The sequence below is a fragment of the Dermacentor silvarum genome, chromosome 6 (assembly GCF_013339745.2).
Source record: "Dermacentor silvarum isolate Dsil-2018 chromosome 6, BIME_Dsil_1.4, whole genome shotgun sequence".
In the NCBI taxonomy this organism is placed as follows: domain Eukaryota; kingdom Metazoa; phylum Arthropoda; class Arachnida; order Ixodida; family Ixodidae; genus Dermacentor; species Dermacentor silvarum.
The window spans coordinates 31,628,787-31,647,710 of NC_051159.1; the positions used below are offsets into that span (position 1 = coordinate 31,628,787).

The window sequence follows — 18,924 nt, forward strand, 5'->3', positions numbered from 1 at the left end:
TGAGGTGCAGAACTCTATGTGGGCATGAATATAGTTCTAGTGTTGTACCTGCAGACTGCCTCATTGATAGCAGTCTCCAGTGCAGTCAGTGAGGCATTGTTTTCTTCTGGTAGAATCGACCATGTTACTGAATGAAGGCTCTCAGCAACCTTCTGAATCATCTTCCATTGACAATGGCTATGGAGGTTAGGAGAACTACTGATACATAGGCAGCAATGCAGCTGCTATGTGCTTTCCAGCCTGTACTTTTGTATCATGCCTCACTTCTGCAGCCAGGTGTCTGTGCCAGCCCAAGTGGCCTAGTGAACAGAGCTCATGATGAGGTTCTCTTTATGAAGGGGTGGATGATAGGTATTGTTACGAGATATCGTGGCAATACGGTAATAAAGTTGGCACGCGATGTGCTAAGTCACGGGTCTGAGGTGCCAACGCGCGATATGCCTGGTTGCGGGTCCGAGAAATAGAGGCTCGATGAGCTTAGTCAAGCAGTCCGAGGTGTCAACGCGCAAAATGCCTAGCCGCGGGCTCGAGGACTCGATGCTCGAGGTGCCGACGTGCGAAGTGCCTAGCCACGGGTCCGAGGAGTTGACACTCGATGAGCGATGTGTTGACACGCGAAATGCCTAGCCGCGGGCTCGAGGTGTCGACGCTCGATGTGCTTAGTCGTGCAGTCGGAGGCACCGATGAACAAAATGCTTAGGCAAGGGTCCGAGAAATCCGCGCGCGAAATGCTTACCACATGTCCGAGGATTGCGTGCGCGATCTGCTTGGTTGTGAATTCCAAATACCGAGTGTTGAAAGGCTTAGCCGCGTGTCCGAGGATACCGTGCGCGAAGCTTGGTCGCGAAGTCCGCATCGCCGGTGGTCGGAATGCTTATCTGCGGGTCTGAGACGTCCACAAAAAGAGGGATCGGCCACGCTACTGCAATGTCCACGTAGCGCCCGTTTTGACACTCATCCAGATAACGGAAACTGTCAAGAGCTCGAGTGGAGGCCACAACGAGCGGAGCAGACGCCATCGCGGAGCGAGCACCGAACCAACGGCGAACCGCGCTGGAGTCACGTGGCGGGTGCGGCTAATCGGAGACTCCGGAACAACCTTCAATTATTTGCTTTGTGTGCGCTTGTTTATGTATGGAGGAGATAGCTGAAGCGGCAAATTTGAAGACGGAGAAATGGGCTTTCCGACGAGACCAAGATGGCGGTGCTTGGTTGCGCCATTCGGGAGATATCTGTGGCTTGAAAAACGCTGTTCTTTCGTGATTTCTGCGAGATTTTTGGCCACCTTGGCTGATACAACAAATTTTTTAGAGCACTTCTACATGGTTTTCAGTGATGATATTTATGAATCAGGTAGAAAAAGAGTTATAGAAAGTGAATATGTGATTTTTAAAAAATCAATTTTCTGGCCATTTTTCGCGATGCGAAAGCCGCATCCCCCCTTAAGGATACTGAGACGTGAACATCATTTTATATTAATTACGATAACTGTTCATTATTCGAAAAGTATTCGATATTCGATTTGATTCTGCCACTATTTCGCTTCATATTCAATTCTGTCTCAAGATCGCTATTCACACACCCCTGCTTAATTGCCATGTCCACCGTGTTGCTGTTATGCAGCTCAAGCTTTAAGATATGAAACCGTCATGTTCAATGACAAAAATGCATTCGAGATGTTCGTGTGCACTAAACGGTGTTGGCAGATGACCTCGCACGAACGACAAACCAGAAGAATAGCTTTCTTTAGCAGTGACTGATTAGAAAATAAGGAATAATTACACATTCTGTATAAAATTATGTAGTGCAGAATGGTGGTCTCAAGCAATCATGATAAAAACAGACAGACCCTGATCAAGTTTAATATTTCATAAAAACTTGACACTCATGGCCTCCACACGGAAGCCTTGTTCACAATGAAGCACTGTAAATAAGGCTCACTTGTGGAAGTCAAAACAAGCAAGTAGTTTTTTGTTTTTTTTTTTAAATGTTGACCTTGGTTGAAAGCTAGCTAGTTTCATCACCAGATGCTTCTTCAAACCATAGTGTACAGTCGCGAGCAAAAGCTTGTGGACCAAAGGTGCCACGATTTTATTTTTTTTCTTTGCAGCCTCGGCATTCAGGCTGAAATCAAGAGCGCACGCCTATGTGTGCGTGTTTGACCAATACAACATGTTAGGCCGATTCGAGGCCGTGGAGCTGCGCTTGAATATATTTAAATTTTTTGCTGATGCATGGTCTCCAAACTTTTGATCGTGACTGGACATCCTCAGAGGGATAATTTACAGTCTGAAGAGAACAGTAAAAAAATACAAGGTCGTTAAAATCTAACAAATGCCATGCATTCATCACACGTACTGCAACTAGAAATGCATTCTATGTTGCAACATCAAGCGCTAAACTTGTATGTAAAATACTGATACATTGATAGGATGACACAAATACAGACCAAATTCAGCGAGGGCGAGGCATCCCCCATGAAGTGAACTTTCACTGTCTTGCTTCTCAAACGTGGAGAACACCGATGAGACGACTTCGGAGGCGAACTCCCTTGGAAGCCTGCTTGCAATACGGCCTAAGCCTTTCGCAGCTGACCACCTGTAAACGAACAAACATGCTGCGGTCAGGAGTGGTAGGCCACAGCCTGCTATTTTACCAGCCATAGCAACTAGCACATAAAAAACCAACACTTAGCAAGTTATGAAAAAAAAAAAATTATTTATTTATTTTGTGGAGAAAACTACGTTGCTCACGAGAGGCTATGCAAGAAGTGATTCATTGCTCGTAGCACACGCCGTCGTCTCCATCAGTGGTGCAGCAGGGGCATCCAAAATAAATTTAATTGGAGCTATTAATTTATTTAAATTGCCGACAACAAAGTATGCATAAGGACGTATGGATTCAATTTGACACTTAGCAAGTTATTAAAGATTGTGGAAGAACCTATCTCAAGATGAATGGTGATGTTAACGTGATTAGCATTAAAGCAATGTAGCAGTGCACTGTATTGCCACCGCTGAAACGTGTCAGGTATGAGGCCAGGCACCTCTCTCGCACTTCCCTTGCTGCGCCTTCTAGCGTTGCCGCCACCAAGTCCACACTTGGCACATGTGTTAATATACAGGGTATCCCACGTAACTTGTGCCAAAATTAAAAAATCTGCGAGTGCCCCGTAGCTGGACAGAACAAAGGTAATGTTGTTTGCTATCGGTTGGCGCAAGTCCGACTATTAAGGCGATACATGTCTCATCATTCAGTTGACCTTCAAAATCCTTGAGCGAAAACACACAGAAGACACGAAAGTTACAAAAACGTTTCCATGACCCCTCAGGTGAGTTAAAGGCAATGAAATTAAGAGGGATGACTAAGCGAATTGAAACAACGAGTAAGCACATTATGGGGATGAGTAAGCAAATTAAGAGGATGACTAAGCGAATTAAGGGGGCCAATCTTTAATGCATCGGCACTTGGGCTTTCGCTTTCAAGTCGTCTTAGGGATAACATAACACAAGAGTCTTAGGGATAACATAAGAGACCCAGTGAATTATTTTTTGTATTTTGCCTAATTACATAATAATTTATTACTAATTTGACTTCTTGATTATTATTATCAGAGCAAAATGGTCAATAAGAAAATTTTAGGTCATGAAAAATTCCCGCTCCATCTTTCTGTTGCTGAATACGTGCTACATAAAAGCTTTTTACAAGCATTAAAGAAAGCCTGCAAAACACGAAAAAGTCCCGGGTGACTAGTAGCATAGCTTCTACAGCGTTGTGCGCCAAGTATGAAACGAAGTGCTATATAGGTAAAGAGATTTGCCAGCCACTGAAAGATGTGCAAAGAGCTTTTCCCCTATTTTCTGCCACTTTTCTGCTCTCCAAGATGGTACCTCATGGCATTTATGAATTCCTAGAGGACTAACATACTTCTTGAAAGTAAGAAGCATTACTTTGTTTATGTGTTTTGCACTTGTCTTCACTCCAACATTCACATTAGCTGCTGCAACTTAACAAGATATTATAGACTGAACAGGTCTCTCATACTTTGGGTAAATGTAAAGAAAGGTAAGCGTGAAAAAATACATTCTTAGCCTCTGCATAAAAATGAAAAAAAGCTGCTGCAATAAAATATCATTAGGCTTTTTTTAGAAGGTAGAGGGCTTGGGAGACCTATGTTTTCCATTACACACTGAACAAAGAGAGATCGAATCAAAGTGGGCACAAAGAACCGGACAGTGGATCACAACCTGACATCGATGGAGCAATTTTCGAGGCCTCCCAAAAGCTTGTCGATGATCTCTTCAACGATTTCTGGGACATCATATTCTCCATTCTCCTGTGCAGCTGGGAAGGCCGCTTCTGACAAGGGACCATTTTCTTGCATGTTCTGTGACAGTTGCTTAATGCTTCTCAGGTGTCTCCAAGAAGCAAGGTTGACGGGAAGAAAGCAAAGGCCTGAAAGACAAGAGAGGTGTCACTCACAAGTTGGCCACACAGTCTGACCTCCATACAACGAACAAGGGCACGAAAGAAAGGATACAAAGAAAGGAAGCAATGCTTTAAAAGCTTTAAATGGTCAAGTATTTCTACAAAGTGCCGACTTGGGAATTAGAGCTTCAGGGTGTGATGAGGTACGTGGCAGAATAGGAAGAAAAGTTAACAGCAGGTTTCTCCTAACTGATCCGGTCTGCCGCTCACCGCTCCTGTTTAGCGCCCACTGCTCCGATTAACCACTCACTGCTCTGGTTTACCGCCCACCGCGCGAGTTTACTGTCCACCATGCCGATTTACCACTCACTGCTCTGGTTTACTGCCACCAGTCCTGTTCACCACCCACTGGTACTGTTTACTGCCCACTTTTCCGATTTACTGCTCATTGCTCTGGTTTACTGCTCACTGCACCGGTTTATCACTTACCACTCTTGTTTACTGCCCATGACTCCTGTTTCTTTATCACATGGGGAAATGTTAAAAATTGAAATAGAAAGAGCCTCGAAAGCCGAAGGAGAGTGATCTCTTATGCTAGATTGTGGGCTCTCTGCTGCAAGCAGTGGAACAATAGTCCAGTTCAGTTCATAATTCACTTTGTGAATTAGGTACTTAAGGCAGTGCTGCCCTTCACTACTTGTTTCAGTAGTCACCGGGGTGGTGCAGGAACAAAGCAGCAAATAATTTTGCTGGTGCCATGGCAGCGGACGATGCTACAAGAAATACGATCATGCCACCAGAAAATGGCATCAGAAATTGTACTATGAATCAGTAACAATAGCACCCATTTCTAAGAGAGAAGCCACTATTAATAAGTGGCCCTCAAACATGTCCCAAGACAGGCAAAAGGCGTTTGAACTCGCATTCAAAGTAGTTTTTTACCACCTCTTCCCAATCACATGAGTGTTTTTTTTTTTTCGTCTCACCAGACCACGTGCCAGCGTTGAAACTACACCATTATACGCTCATTTTCCCTTCAGAGTGCTGGCAAAGATGGCACAGCAGCTGCGAATCTGACAAAAGCGGGCATTCACAATGGAATTGCAGCATACGCTGTACAATACCAGCAACGAAAGGTGTGAAATGCAAACTCAGAAGCAGGAGACCTTTCACATCACCCCTTTCGCAACAATTTCAGGAAGGCCCTGCACTTCTTAACTGGCGCGGAATCAGCTCGGAACTACTGCTGCGTAAGCTCGTAAAAGAAGTGCAGGCGAATCGAACAAATGAAATATTGCGCTTGCATGTTAATGGCAGCATTGTCTACCAAACATAAATGTTTCCTTAGAGTGTTAAAAATTTACCAATTACGATACTCCCTAATGCAAAATTTGAGCGCCGCTCTATATAATTTTTCATTTTGCGATATATTGGCTGGCACGGACAATGTCTCATGTGGCACGTCCCATATGGAGCGAAATGTGGCATGTCTGCTTTGATAACAGGGAGATCGCAAGAGGCAGCGCATGGCTGACGCGTGGGTGCGATTCACAGCAGCTCCACTCATGCAGCGCTTTGTTTCCATACAGACGACACGCGCTACTCTGATGCCATATCGTAGCCACAGTCGCCGCAAAGCCCGTCTTGCACCGGCACTACGCTTTTCTTCTCGTGCTTTCATTCCACCAACGACGAGAGAGGCCCTTCATCGCAGGAAAGTCGTGCCACCAGTGTCAGCGGTGACAACACCCAAGGGAGCGTCACATGGAGCCTTACTCATAGCCGCTCGCCATCGCCCCTTGCAGGAGCAGTGATCCCCGTCACACACGCTGGTACCGCGTACTGACCTCAGCAGCTGACGCCACGGACGAGCGTAGCAGTTCCCACCTCCCGACACCCTGACCCCCCCTCGGAAGCACAGATGGGATAACCCACACGGCTGCGTATGCTGTGACCGCCGGCAACTCAGTGCATGCACAGGCCGTCTTCCCTGCGCTCCTCCTCCTCCTCTGTTTTTTGCCACATGGTTCCGCTGCACCCTACTCCTGCGCTTTCCTCCTCTCTTAACTATCGGCTTTCTTTCATCTCCCCACTGCGCTCTGCGTTCGTTTTCATTCTTCGCGGTGCTCGTTCGCTCGGTTACGCCAATGCCGCAAGAACGGGCTATTAAAAGCTGCGCTCTAAGAAGTGTTGCAGTGCCACTTCAACTATCCAAAAAAGTGCTTCATTCAGAGAAGCACAACTCACATTCTTACATGTAGTATAGTCTGAAAACCAGCCACTTGAGAACTCTAAAGCTGAGAAATCCTTACATGACTATACACAGTAGTAGTACTGCATTCAAAACACTTAGACTTTTTTCTATTATCTTTCTTTTTTAAGTGGTATGCAACACGTAATGAATGTTCTTATTTTGACTAGAAATAATTAGGGTAACCCTGGCGCTTCATTTATCCTTAGTAACGACCTGATTAAGCTGGCCTCGACTCAGGCAGCTTTGATACCTTGAGGTAGCATAAGACGGTTTATTGGCCAGATTGCCACTCCTTAGTTCACATACTATGTGACACCTGCAATCGACATGATGTTCCACATTTGCAGCCATGGCAGTGAGTGGCACCTGCTAACACATGCAGAACTATGTTTACTCCACCTACACAAATACTTGAAAAAACTCAAGGAAGTGGACTGGCTACAGCCTCCATTATAGCTCAATTAGAGCACCACAAGTGTCCTCCAGAACTTGTAGGTTAGGCTCCTACCGGCAACAAGTTGTTTCTTCTTCCACTTTCATTTCGCATTTTATTATGTAATTTCTATATTCCAGCTCAAAAAAGAAAAAAGAGAAACAGTTAATATCCCTGATGCTTTCCTTGGCTTGATTCATTTCTTAGTCTAGTAATTCTAGTTTTGAAGGATTATCTTCAAGAGTACAGTTTTACAAGGAGTTAAATACAGTTGTGAAGGGGTTAAATAAAAAACGTTTCTCAGGTGCAACTTTATAATAGACAAAGGAACAGAGAAGTAAATGCTACCACTCACCAATCCTTTGACACAGCTTTAATGCGAGCCTTTGAATAATGACGTTACTGCTTTGAAATAACTTTTTTTCTGTCAGCAGGCTCATCAAGCTGTTTGCGTGCTTCATGACAACCTCCCGCTTGGCGAGCTTGAAGATCATGGCGAGCGTAGACAACACGTTTGTCGTTGTCACCTGTTTTTCGTGATTTGCATCGATTTGCTGTTGAGAAAAGGACAGTGGTAAAAGTTAGTTGAGCTATGCACTCATTCTGTGTGCACTTGTCGTAAGCAACAACATACAACCTAGTCTCACAGGCAACATTGTCTGGTGGCTACGAAAGCTGAGCAATGGAACCGAAGCATGCATGCATGCAGCTTGGCTGCTGGGAGTAGTGGTCATGTTTTCTAAAGTGAAAACTAGAAAATAGAAATCGAAATTTCCTTACCACAGCAAGTACCTTGAGAAGAGACAATATTCCCTAGTCAGTATGGGTACATCGTTATTATTCGGGTCACCCTTTGCAGCATTGTACAAGTTGGGTTTGTCACGAGTTTCACACATCTCTCAACAGCAAAATGGCATCCGCATCTTTCGGTGACCATTCGTCATGGGCTTGCTGCCCAGAGCTGAGTGCACCTCATAACCTCATGACAAACTTCAGCAACAATACGTCATCGAAGTACATAAGGCAACCAAACGGTGCGCAACGTTTACGCCAACTTATCTGTGGCTGTCTTCGTGAAAGTAAATAAGCGGCGAAAGGTCACAGGAAAGTTGTACTCAATTTGTCTGGATTACTTCATATGGCAGAGCGTTAGTAGAAGCCTGCTTCCATAACTTCATTTTCATAGCCAGAAGTAGTTGTCACCGCAAGTATAGTAAACACAGGGATGTTGAGACTGCACAGTGTTGAATAGAGCTGTCTAGAAGTATATGTACCAGGTGTTCCAGCTAACATGGAGTGAGTTTTTAATAAAAGCAAAGTCGTCTCGTTGGATAAAACCACTTCCATGTTCTTAAGTAAATGGTAATTAAAAATTTTTAATTAGTTAGCTTTATGGCAACAGTGTCAATACCGAGGTTTGTGGAGCACATCTTACACTGCTACTGCGTAGCCTTTTTTCTCTTGTTTCACTGAAAGTTCCTGAGATTGTTAAAAAAGCACCATGGTCTCCACAGCAGTTTTCTTTTAAACGTGGGAAAAAGAGTTACGCAGAAGGTAACTCATAGCAAAAAATTGAGAGTGATACTTTTAAACGTGCTCTACAAACCTTCTATCAACATTGTGGCCCTAAAAAGTTCAATTAAAATGTTTGTTAAGTTATCCTACCGACTGCCTTATTAACAAGAACACAAAAATACAGGAGGCTTCTTTAAGAAATTACTTGCAGCATACAATTGGTTTCAAAGTTACAGAAAGTGCGCGCATTTTTATTTTAAGCTCACTCCATGTTAGCTGGGACACAAACACAGGAAGCAAACCCGGTATTTCATTACGGGTGTCAGCATAGGTTCATTACGGTACGCTGAGTCGCGTACCTCAGGACGTTCATTAAAGTTTTACATCCGTCCATCCATTACGGGTGTTCAAATATTGAAATTTCCAAACTGAATTGAATACAAATGCTTGAGACAAACAACGCCTGAATATACAATATTTTATGATTTCTGAAGTGACATCAAATATAAAGCTGTCGCTCCAGCACCCAGAGGGCGTCACAGTTTCAAAGGAATAAATGCAGCGCACGTGACCCAGTTTGGTCAATATGAAACCCGTCAAAATGTGTGCATTCTTTTCAATCCATCAACCGGCATACCCAGGACTGTGCAGTTACCACACTAAGCTAATTACTCAGAGGGGACCCTGATCATGAGAAGGGAACTTAAAAAACAAAAATGGGTTGGAGTGCGTACGGCAGGCCTTAGCAAGTCATGACCAAAACGCATACAATCATTGTATTCTACTGGAGTTAACATATGGGGCACAAAACTTGGAGGCTAATAAAGACACTTGAGAAGAATTTAAGGATCGCGCAATGAGTGACCGAATGAAAAATGTTAAGCATAATGTTAAGAGACAGGAATACAGCGATGTGGATTAGAAAGCAAACAGGGGTAGCCCATATTCTAGTTGACATTAGGAGGAAAAAATGGAGCTGGGCAGGCCATGTAAAGCAGAGGGCGGTTAACCGGTGGTCTATTAGTTACAGAACGGGTGCCAAGGAAAGGGAAGCGCAATCAAGGAGCATCGTGCGAACTTGCCACGACCCTCCGGATTTCAGAATCATTGCTAGGTGGCAAATCCCACTGAACCTGATATTGAAATGGCACGGATGGCGACTGCTCTTTACCACGAGTGCCGACAACGCGTGGAGAGGTGATTGAGTCACGTGATGCATGGTCCTTTCGTCTGTGCGCACACATTGGCCTTATGATAAAGCCCCTGCCGTAAAGTTGGGATAGGCTTTCTGTATTTCGGAGAAAAACTGGAAAGCAATACTTTCTTCGCAATAAATGAAAGATTGCCAAAATACACAGGTCAGCTATTAAACTGAGAACCTCATTGGTATCAATTACAACAGAACATCACTAAGTCATTAGTTTCAGAGGAAAAGACAACATTAGATTGCATTCAATAGAAATTCTATTGATAAAAAAATTATTTTCCAAACCTTCATACACCAAAACTGACCTGTAATCAGTGTTGGCATACTAATTTAGGGTTCCCTTTTAATAAGAGTACATATACTGTACTATACATTTTAATTTCTATGTAGCCAGGTTACTGGTGCTCCAGCGCAGGGAGACTACTCCCTGTCCACAAAGTGAGACTTAACCACATACAGAGAAATTCTAGAACATTATAGAATGGGCAGGAGAAACCCCCCTCCCCCCCCCCCCCCCCCCCATAGATCTCTCACAAAGAAGGAAGAAGTAAACTGGCAAAAACTGCAGACGGGTACCTTCCCAAACCCGTATATCCTACACAAATGGCCCATCCTGAGGTGCACTCTTCTAAATGCAAAAACTGTGAAGGCATAGCGACCCTAAATCACATGCTCTGGGCAAGCAGCGCTAAACGGTCTACATGGGAACGAAGAGTCATGGGAATCCTTCCTCCATGGCCGGGAAGAACAAGCCCATAAACAAGTCATCGGTCAAGCCCAGGCCGCTGCCGGAAGCCAACTGATTCTGGCCAACGTCAAGGGGGGGGGGGGGGGGGAGCTGTGTCTGGGGGAGCTGTGTCTCACCCCGACCACCCATACTCTCCGACGGGTGCAAATAAAGTACTTTCTCTCTCTCTCTCCTGAGAGTGTGGCTTTACGGCAGTGTGCGCCGCTGCCGTGAAGCCACGCCTAAAGGCAAAATTTGCAAATAACTCGCACTCCGCGTGGTGAAGCTCCCTTTCCCCCTATTTCATGGTCGCCATTTTACACCAGTGTGCATACTTCAGTTCTTTTTCTTGGGCCCCCGAACTGCACCCTTGCCTTACATTCGCATACTAAATATGGCACACGTTCGTGTTCGAAGGGACTGCTCCCAGACTTGAATCTAGACCTCTGTTAAATATTCCAAGAGAGCCTTGATGGCTCACTCCGTTGATATGTCCGGTCAATAGCCCAGTAACACATTTTCACTGAACAGCCTCTTGTTAATTGGCGCTAACTGGGGACAAGCAACAAGTATAGGGCTCTACTGTCTCAGACACTTGGCACGCATCACAGTCTGGCGAGTCCGCGCGTCTGTTTGCAATGAAAATATTGTCATGTAAACCTAGCCTGCCCCCTGACGCAATACGCTGAAAACCATACTAATGGCACTACTACTTTTAAGATCATGGGAAGATGGTGTGTACTTACAAATAAGGTAGCACAGGTAGAGCCACAGGTGCTAAGCAATGCATGAATGAAAAGCTTCAGAAAAGGGGACCAACCCCTTAACCAAAAACAGTTATTTCTCCTTTTCACTCCAGAGTGAAGCAAAAATCGTAATGATCAGGTTCAGTTCCACTTCGAGCAAAAATAACATTTTTTCCCAGTTTTTGGTTCAGTTCTGGTACTATGACCCTGGTCCCAGGGCACGTCCAAAGTCGATGGTGGGAATTCGCTACAGACGCAGCAGCAGAGCCCTTCGGACACTGAACACTGTCTTCATGTAGTCGATTGCACGTACAAGGTGCAGTGAGTGCCGACCCGAAGTCTTTGAAGAGACTTTCTCTGCCCAAGAAAGGTTGTAGGAAATGGAGCAGATACACAGGGTGATGAGGGCATGCGTGTCCCACCAGAGGATAGATTTTCGGGCGATGAGTAAAGAGTGGAGGTCGAAGGGAAGGGAAAGACTTACAGGAGGCAAGAAAGTACTGAGGAATGCGGCCCGCAGGGTCACTGTTGAGGTCCCGACCATGTGCCCGCACCCAGTGGAGAGTGATGCTCACACATGTACACTTCTAAGTCTATGAATCTGCTCACAACTCTGGCTCCGTTGACGTTAGAAAAGTTAACGAGAGTTTCAATTACGTTGTGTATAGCCTGCAGTTCGGACCTCGGATGTGTTGGCCTTGGGAAAGCTATTTCTCCTCCTCTAGGATTAGCCGCCTGTAGCTCACACAGCGTCCCCCATAGATAGTTTTTTCAATTGTTGGAATCAGTTGAACCCATCAGACAAAGCTTTGTCCTCTTGTTAGCGGTTATCGTGTAATGCCACGGTGTAAGATTGTCCAAGGTCGTAGTTAAGGCAAAATCTCTATAGAAACAGGAATGGAGTGCCACGGCTATCAGTATATGGTGCCTTTTAAACTTTCTTGCTTGCTGTTACTGATCAACAAGCTCTACCAAGATGAACAACAAGCTTACTGTCAAGATCAAGTTGCACATGCTCTTGCAGACTGGTATAGGTGTCAGACAAGGGAGGGCCGTGATTGCTCTCGTGACGCTTCTGTTCACCTCCCAAGTTTGTCCCACTGTTCAGCAACAGTCATAAGAACTGTGCTTGGTATACAATTTTTAATTTTTTAATTGATACTACGATCTTTTACAAGACCTTAGCAGGGTGGGCATACAATATACAAGTAAACAGCCATTGGAAACAGCAAACATAATTCCAAAAGAAATCATAAATCATAAGTCAAGATCAAGGGACAGAAATACAAAAATATAAAATACAAATGCAGCACAAGGATATAATGTAGTACAAAAGATGTTACGAAATTAAAGATAGGTTTCAAACATTTGCAGTGACGTTTGTGATACTGCATCACTAGTGAGATTATTCCAATCTGTAATCGTTATGGGGAAACAGGAATACTTATAGGAGTTAATTCTTGCGTTTAGTGGTGTCACTGTAAAATCGTGCCGTTGTCTTGTGTTATGTCTAGAGGAGTACGATTATTGTTGGATGTGACCAAATTGTATTGACCTTTGAGTAACTAAAAAAAAGAATTTTAAACGACAGATGCGGTTTCTATGAGAGACTGGAAGCAAACCATTTTGATTAAGCAGATGAGCGATAGATGAACAGTCATATGAGTTATAAATAAATCGTAGTGCTTTCTTCTGAACGCTCTCTAATTTAGCAGTGTTAGTTTTAATGAAGGGATCCCAGATTATGATGGCATATTCTAACATGGGACGAATAATGATGCTATATGTGAGAAAACGTACACTGGGGGATGGGAGCTTCAAAGCACGTAGAAGGAAAAAGAGTTGTAAAAAAGATAATGCGAGGGTTTAGGACAAGGCAAGGAGCTACTTCACTGCGAGTCCCGCCACTCCTTGGCACAATTATGTTACAGTGGAAACTCTCAGGATGGCGAAAAAATTCGTATCACCTAAAATTCATATTACCCAAAAACGTTTAAAATATCGGGAAATTAAGGGCCGACGCGGCAATGAAATGGCCAACTTGCTCAAAATTTTAAATTTATGAATGCATTTCTTTTACGCAATCCTAAGGCCTTCCTTTATCTTTTATCCCCTGGCGAAATATTAGGAAGAAATATGCAGCGTAATTCATTGTTAATTATTATCAGTTAGAAATTATTATCATTTTGTGAACCTTAATGAAGAAAGGAATTTGTAGAGACTGTAGGGGTCCTTTATCCCCTGGCGAAATATTAGGAAGAAATATGCAGCGTAATTCATTGTTAATTATTATCAGTTAGAAATTTAGTATCATTTTGTGAACCTTAATGAAGAAAGGAAATTGTAGAGACTGTAAGGGAACAGATCTCTAATTTAAATTTTAGAAGGTAAAAGTATTTCAAAGATTGCTGAACATAGGGTATTTTCAAAAGAACTTGTCACCCGAAATTTATCGTAATTCTGTGAACTGCATCTATTAGATCATATAAGTGGACAAACTTTATGTACTGTATTACAGTTTATGCCAAACTGTTACGCTGTTTACTTGGGTTCTGCAAACCTCTTATTCAAAATTATTGGTACACTTCAGAGTGGCCTTGAAGCGAATTAGTGAGTTTTCTTCGCAACCAGTGGCAACAAAATAACTTCTGACATGCTGCGTATGGGTAGCTTCAAGTGGCGGTTTCTTTTAGTTTATTGCCTGAAAGTACAAACTTCATTGTCTAGAAGAGTGGCCAAAAGAACCTAAAAAAATTCCTGTAACTCAACTGCTTTACATGTAAAAAAATATTTGGTGAATACTTTTCACATTCTTTTTTTTTTAAATGGCTAACAGGAGCGAGGAACCAGGAAGATCACTTACATTCTGCAACCACATCATGAAGTCATCAAGGTAGAGGTCTTTGATGTCAGGACGGGTAATAAAATGAGCGCTTAAAAAGCTGGAGGCAGTGTTTGCCTTCCCGACGGCAGTGAGGTTGGCCTTTATGACATCAAATATCCTAAAATGAAACACAGTGAGTAAATGATAAAACATAGAGCAAGAAAATGAGTAAAGCAAAGCACACATACACTTTGCAGCACAGACCACACAAGTTCTGATGTGTTCTCGGGACACACAATTTCACTGCTGAACGTGGTTATGTTAAGACACGACAAAAATTTAGATAGAGGCAAACAGTGAACTAATCTAAATCGCTAAGCTAACCATCCAGAAACTTTCCACTTGGCAAGTTTAGTTTTATGCCAAGAAAAGGCTTAAGTTTCAAAGAAAATCACCAATTGAGGGGGTCCTTATATATTCAAATTGCCCAAGATTAAGGGTATTTCTAATTAGCTGTATCAGTGATAACCGAAGTATTGGTGTACTGGAGGCTACTGCATTTCTTTTTTTTTGTTTCAGGAACCTGCACATAGAGGGCACCACATTCCCTCAAATAATGCCGACAGAGCGATGCAAAGAGTAGCACAAGCGAGTTCTTTCGCACGAAATTCCAATAAGATCATCCAAACTGAACTGGCTTTCCTGTCACAGTACAATGTCATTAACTTTTTTATTAGCAGTAGCTGCCTAAAACTTATCAATTATAAGTACGATGTGCCCCGTTATGGGAGCTGATACTGTAGTGGCACACCTTGCAACACTGAATTGACATTGTCTGGCCTTATTGTCTCTGTAAAGGTTGTTCTAACACTACATTCAGTCAACAGGTGTGCATTTATGAGAACGAGGCCTTCCCTCAGTGTTTTCACCTCCTCTCAAACGTTATAGGACAAACTAGAGGGTCTTGAGCTATCATTTTGCACGTGAAACTGTGATGTCATTCACAATTATCATCTTTTTCTTTAATTTCTCACTGCACAGTTACTTTTCGAAACACACAGTACACGACCGTTCAGGACCCCCTGTCTCTGAGCAACAGAGCTCTTACCTTTGGGCCACAGGTTTCGTTTTCTCGTCTCCAGAGTCGAGGCGTGAGAGTTGGAAAGGCACCATAGACAGCACACCAAGCCAGAGCAGCAACATATAAGTTGTCGGTCGCAACTTCCAACTGTCTGGTGCCATCCTCTCCAGCAGGGCAAGCACAGGCTCAATGTCCGACAGCTGAAAGGACCACATGACATGTGACCAATAGGGAGTGCCCAACAAGACGGCAGCATGGCCCCGGCGGCACACTGTGGAGATAGGTATCTCACGTGTTAGGTGCAGCAGACGACGTTATGCTGGTATAAACTAAGCTCTTTTTGTAAACCTTCACACAAAATACGCAAATTGACACAGTTGCATCTTAATGAGTACAATACCATAATTCTTATTACTGTGGTGACTCAATAAGGAGTGAAAGCTAGACGGTGGACATCGTGTTTTATTTTCAGCAAGAGCCTGCTCGGCGGCGCCCAGTTGCCTGCCACTCGACCTATCATTTAAATGATTATGGACGGGTCTAGACGTAGTGATTTTTCGTAAACTAATTTACCACGTTTCTTTATTCATTATATGTGTTAAGTTTTGACAATGAGCTAAAATACACGGCTGTAAAAAAACAAGAAATGTACTTCAATGAATGTTTGTGTATCCACAGGCTCAATATACAAACCTTTACAGCCACGCCACTGAGACTTATGCTTGTTTAGCAGCTATGCCGTGTTAACATGCTGTCTACTGTGCATCCCCCACAAGCATTGCTGTGCATACTACTTTTGGGAGCCCGTTTCAATGCTGTGTCGATTCGCACCAACTATAGGATAACTTCGCGCCTGTATCAATTTAGCGCTCACATTTCTAGTCTATGCCAGCACTCCGCTACATTTGACAACATAATATAACCTTAGTGCAAGCATTCACTGCCTGTTTCTAAATTAGGGCAATTTTGGTGCAATGGATGCGATCCATATACTTGAACATTGAACCACAAGACATGGTATATTTTGCCCAATTCTTGTTTTTTTTAGAAATATTTTCAGCCCTTAAGGTGTGTGCCGTTTCAACACAGTGTACCCTATTCATTAAAGACGCAATCGTAGCAAGCGTGCATGGGAGAATGCATGGCTTGTGAAGGCATTGAATGCATGGCCTTCGAGATCGGGGAGAGTGTGGTAGTACGCAACGCAACGTCGGACTGGCCGTTGGTGGCATTGACACAGTGCATCACCGACACCACCCTTAAGTGCTGCGTGGCACCTATACAGGACAGTTGTCTGCAGTAATCCTCTGAAGCAAATAGGAGACTGGAAAAATGCACACAGCAAGCAATAATAGTTTTAACTTGTCTGTATATGTAACGCCCTTCAGAGAATACCGGGTTAGAGAAGATTCAGATGAGAGCAGCTGCGCTGGTGCAGCATCATATGGCGCAGACTTCAACCAGAGAGTACACAGAGCTATTACTGCATCGACCAACTACCATATTCTACTTAGCTGTTTGTTGGCATAAAATATTAGTGGCAATGTAATCATCCACATGCCGTTCTAAAGTGAAGTGTTCTTTGTCTACCATCCCATGGTTTCACCTGTCTCTTCTCACCGAGTAGATTCTTTCTCACTCTTAAACAGAATAATAGTAAATAAGTGGCTTCAGCGGTGGGATTATAAAGCATGTTTCCTAGACAGTCACATAGGATATCGAAGAAATATCACGCATACAGGCAACCATGAAAGCTTATGGGACGTGGGATTTATGAAACAGCTGAATTCTCGTGAAGGCTGGGCGCATAGCCTTGAACTCAAAGTTTTAGTTTGTTTCTTAAAGCACAGTTCTTGCAGCCTGTAAAGTGGTCCATTAAATTGTAAGTTTGATGGCTTAACAGATCAGAAACTGACCCTTGTCGAGGAACCTTGTCGTGGTGGCCTAATGGCTATGGCATTGCACTGTTAAGCACGAGGTCGCGCGGTCATGTCTCGACTGCAGTGGCCGCGTTTAGATGGGGGCAAAAGCGCTCGTGTATTGTGGAATGGGTGCATGTTAAAGAATCCCAGGTGCCCACAAATTCATCCGGAGTCTACCACTACAGCATGCCTCATAATCGGATTGTGGTTTTGGCATGTAAAACGCCAAAATTTATTTGAATAACAACTGTCATAGAACCTGTGTCCCGTAAGCTTTTGTGGCTGAATGTACATTTCAGTTCTGCACGGTTCCTCACTTGCTGTCAGTGCATGCGCCCTTGTAGGTTGGACCACAAGCATATGAGTGTCCTGCTTCTTCAAATAAAATGAGTTGGTAAGATGCACTGTTTGTATGCATCTTCTTGCGCGGTGTCCTTCCCTCTGCCCAGTAAATACCTATCATAGATAGATGGCCCAGACTTTGGGCGCTGTAACGTATATATTCCAAACTGTTTCTATTCCACTTCTGCAATCCACCCTTCCCGATTGGTGGAACGTTTTTCGGACAAAACCGACTTCACCTGTCTGACATGCGACGTCACAATAACCGCCCAATCTGATATGACGTGTGAACACTGATTGTGCAGGATCAGACCAAACAAAAGATAAATAATTATTTTCTATTATACATCTTTTTTGCCATAAGCCTCCGCTATTGGTCAAAAGGTTTCAGGCTGCGCCCACTTTGCCAGTCTATCGCATGATGTCACAAAACTGCGAAAACTGAGCATGTCAAAGTGACATGTATGCATCAAAGATGTATTAATATGCCGAACAAAATTAAATTTTTGTCGGAATAGCCGGAGGCTGCCCTTTTCCACAAGGAATAGAGGATCTCTGCCCACAGGCTACTTGGAGCTGCGAGGTATAATGGATTTATTTGCGTATAATAATTTTGTGTGGCAGCGTAACATGGTCAAGCCCTTTTGGCACATTTACGACATTGCTATGCCAACTCTTCTTAGCTGAGTATCCATCTTAGCGTCATTTTTAACCTTCCGTTGCACGCTGTCGGGATTTCTGACCAGTCACCGCAAGCTAAGCAAGGGGGGAAGAGGGCCAATCGCAGACGCCGGCACCACCTTCCTCATCCGCTTATCTACTTTCACTGTGCTAGCTCGACTCCAACGAAACCCTCTCCACTTCCGCGTGCTGCTCGCCTCTTGTCAGCCCATTAGATAACAAAACCTGTCTTGGTAGGAGATGCTATTTGCTTTGGAAGCAAGCAAAAGTGACCTCCTATAAATGAGGATAGCATTTGATTGGGCGTTTGAAACAACACTGCGGGCCAACACCCGATGCTTGCATCGACAGTCATAAGTTTGACATCAGGAGGTTGGAATAGTTTTGCGTTATTGGGCCCTTGGCTGCCCTCACTTCTCTAAATAAGGTTTAATCTCTCTAAAGGGAACAGGGACAGGCTCAGTGTCTCAACAGGTGAAAGCAACACATAATTGAAGAATGTCCGACTGTTGGTCTATACTCCATGAAAGGGAAAAAAAGTGTCATCCACTCGACTGTAGCATGAAGCTATAAAAGAAACTGAAGTATTCTTCCTGAGAAACTCTTATGGTTTTCCTTTGTAGCTTCGTGCTGCAGTCGGGGTGGATGACATTTTTTCCCCTTTCATGAACTTTCCTCAGAAGAGACTACAGTCCCAGTCAATTTTGTGTTTGTCTTCACCGTGTCTCACTTACACCACGGGCTACGAAAATAATGGTTTTCAG

The 18,924-nt window shown here is 43.7% G+C and overlaps 1 protein-coding gene across 1 annotated transcript in view; it reads right to left on the reverse strand.

Moving 5' to 3' along the window:
• The window catches only part of LOC119455383 (tubulin-specific chaperone D-like), an 82,053-nt gene that overhangs the window by 58,085 nt on the left and 5,044 nt on the right, over positions 1-18,924 (reverse strand). The window contains exons 2-6 of the mRNA XM_037716781.2: positions 15,243-15,415; positions 14,174-14,312; positions 7,471-7,669; positions 4,248-4,455; positions 2,450-2,598 (exon numbers count right to left, since the gene is read on the reverse strand). Coding sequence (XP_037572709.1) covers positions 2,450-2,598; positions 4,248-4,455; positions 7,471-7,669; positions 14,174-14,312; positions 15,243-15,415 — 868 coding nt within the window. The remainder of the gene's footprint in view (positions 1-2,449; positions 2,599-4,247; positions 4,456-7,470; positions 7,670-14,173; positions 14,313-15,242; positions 15,416-18,924) is intronic.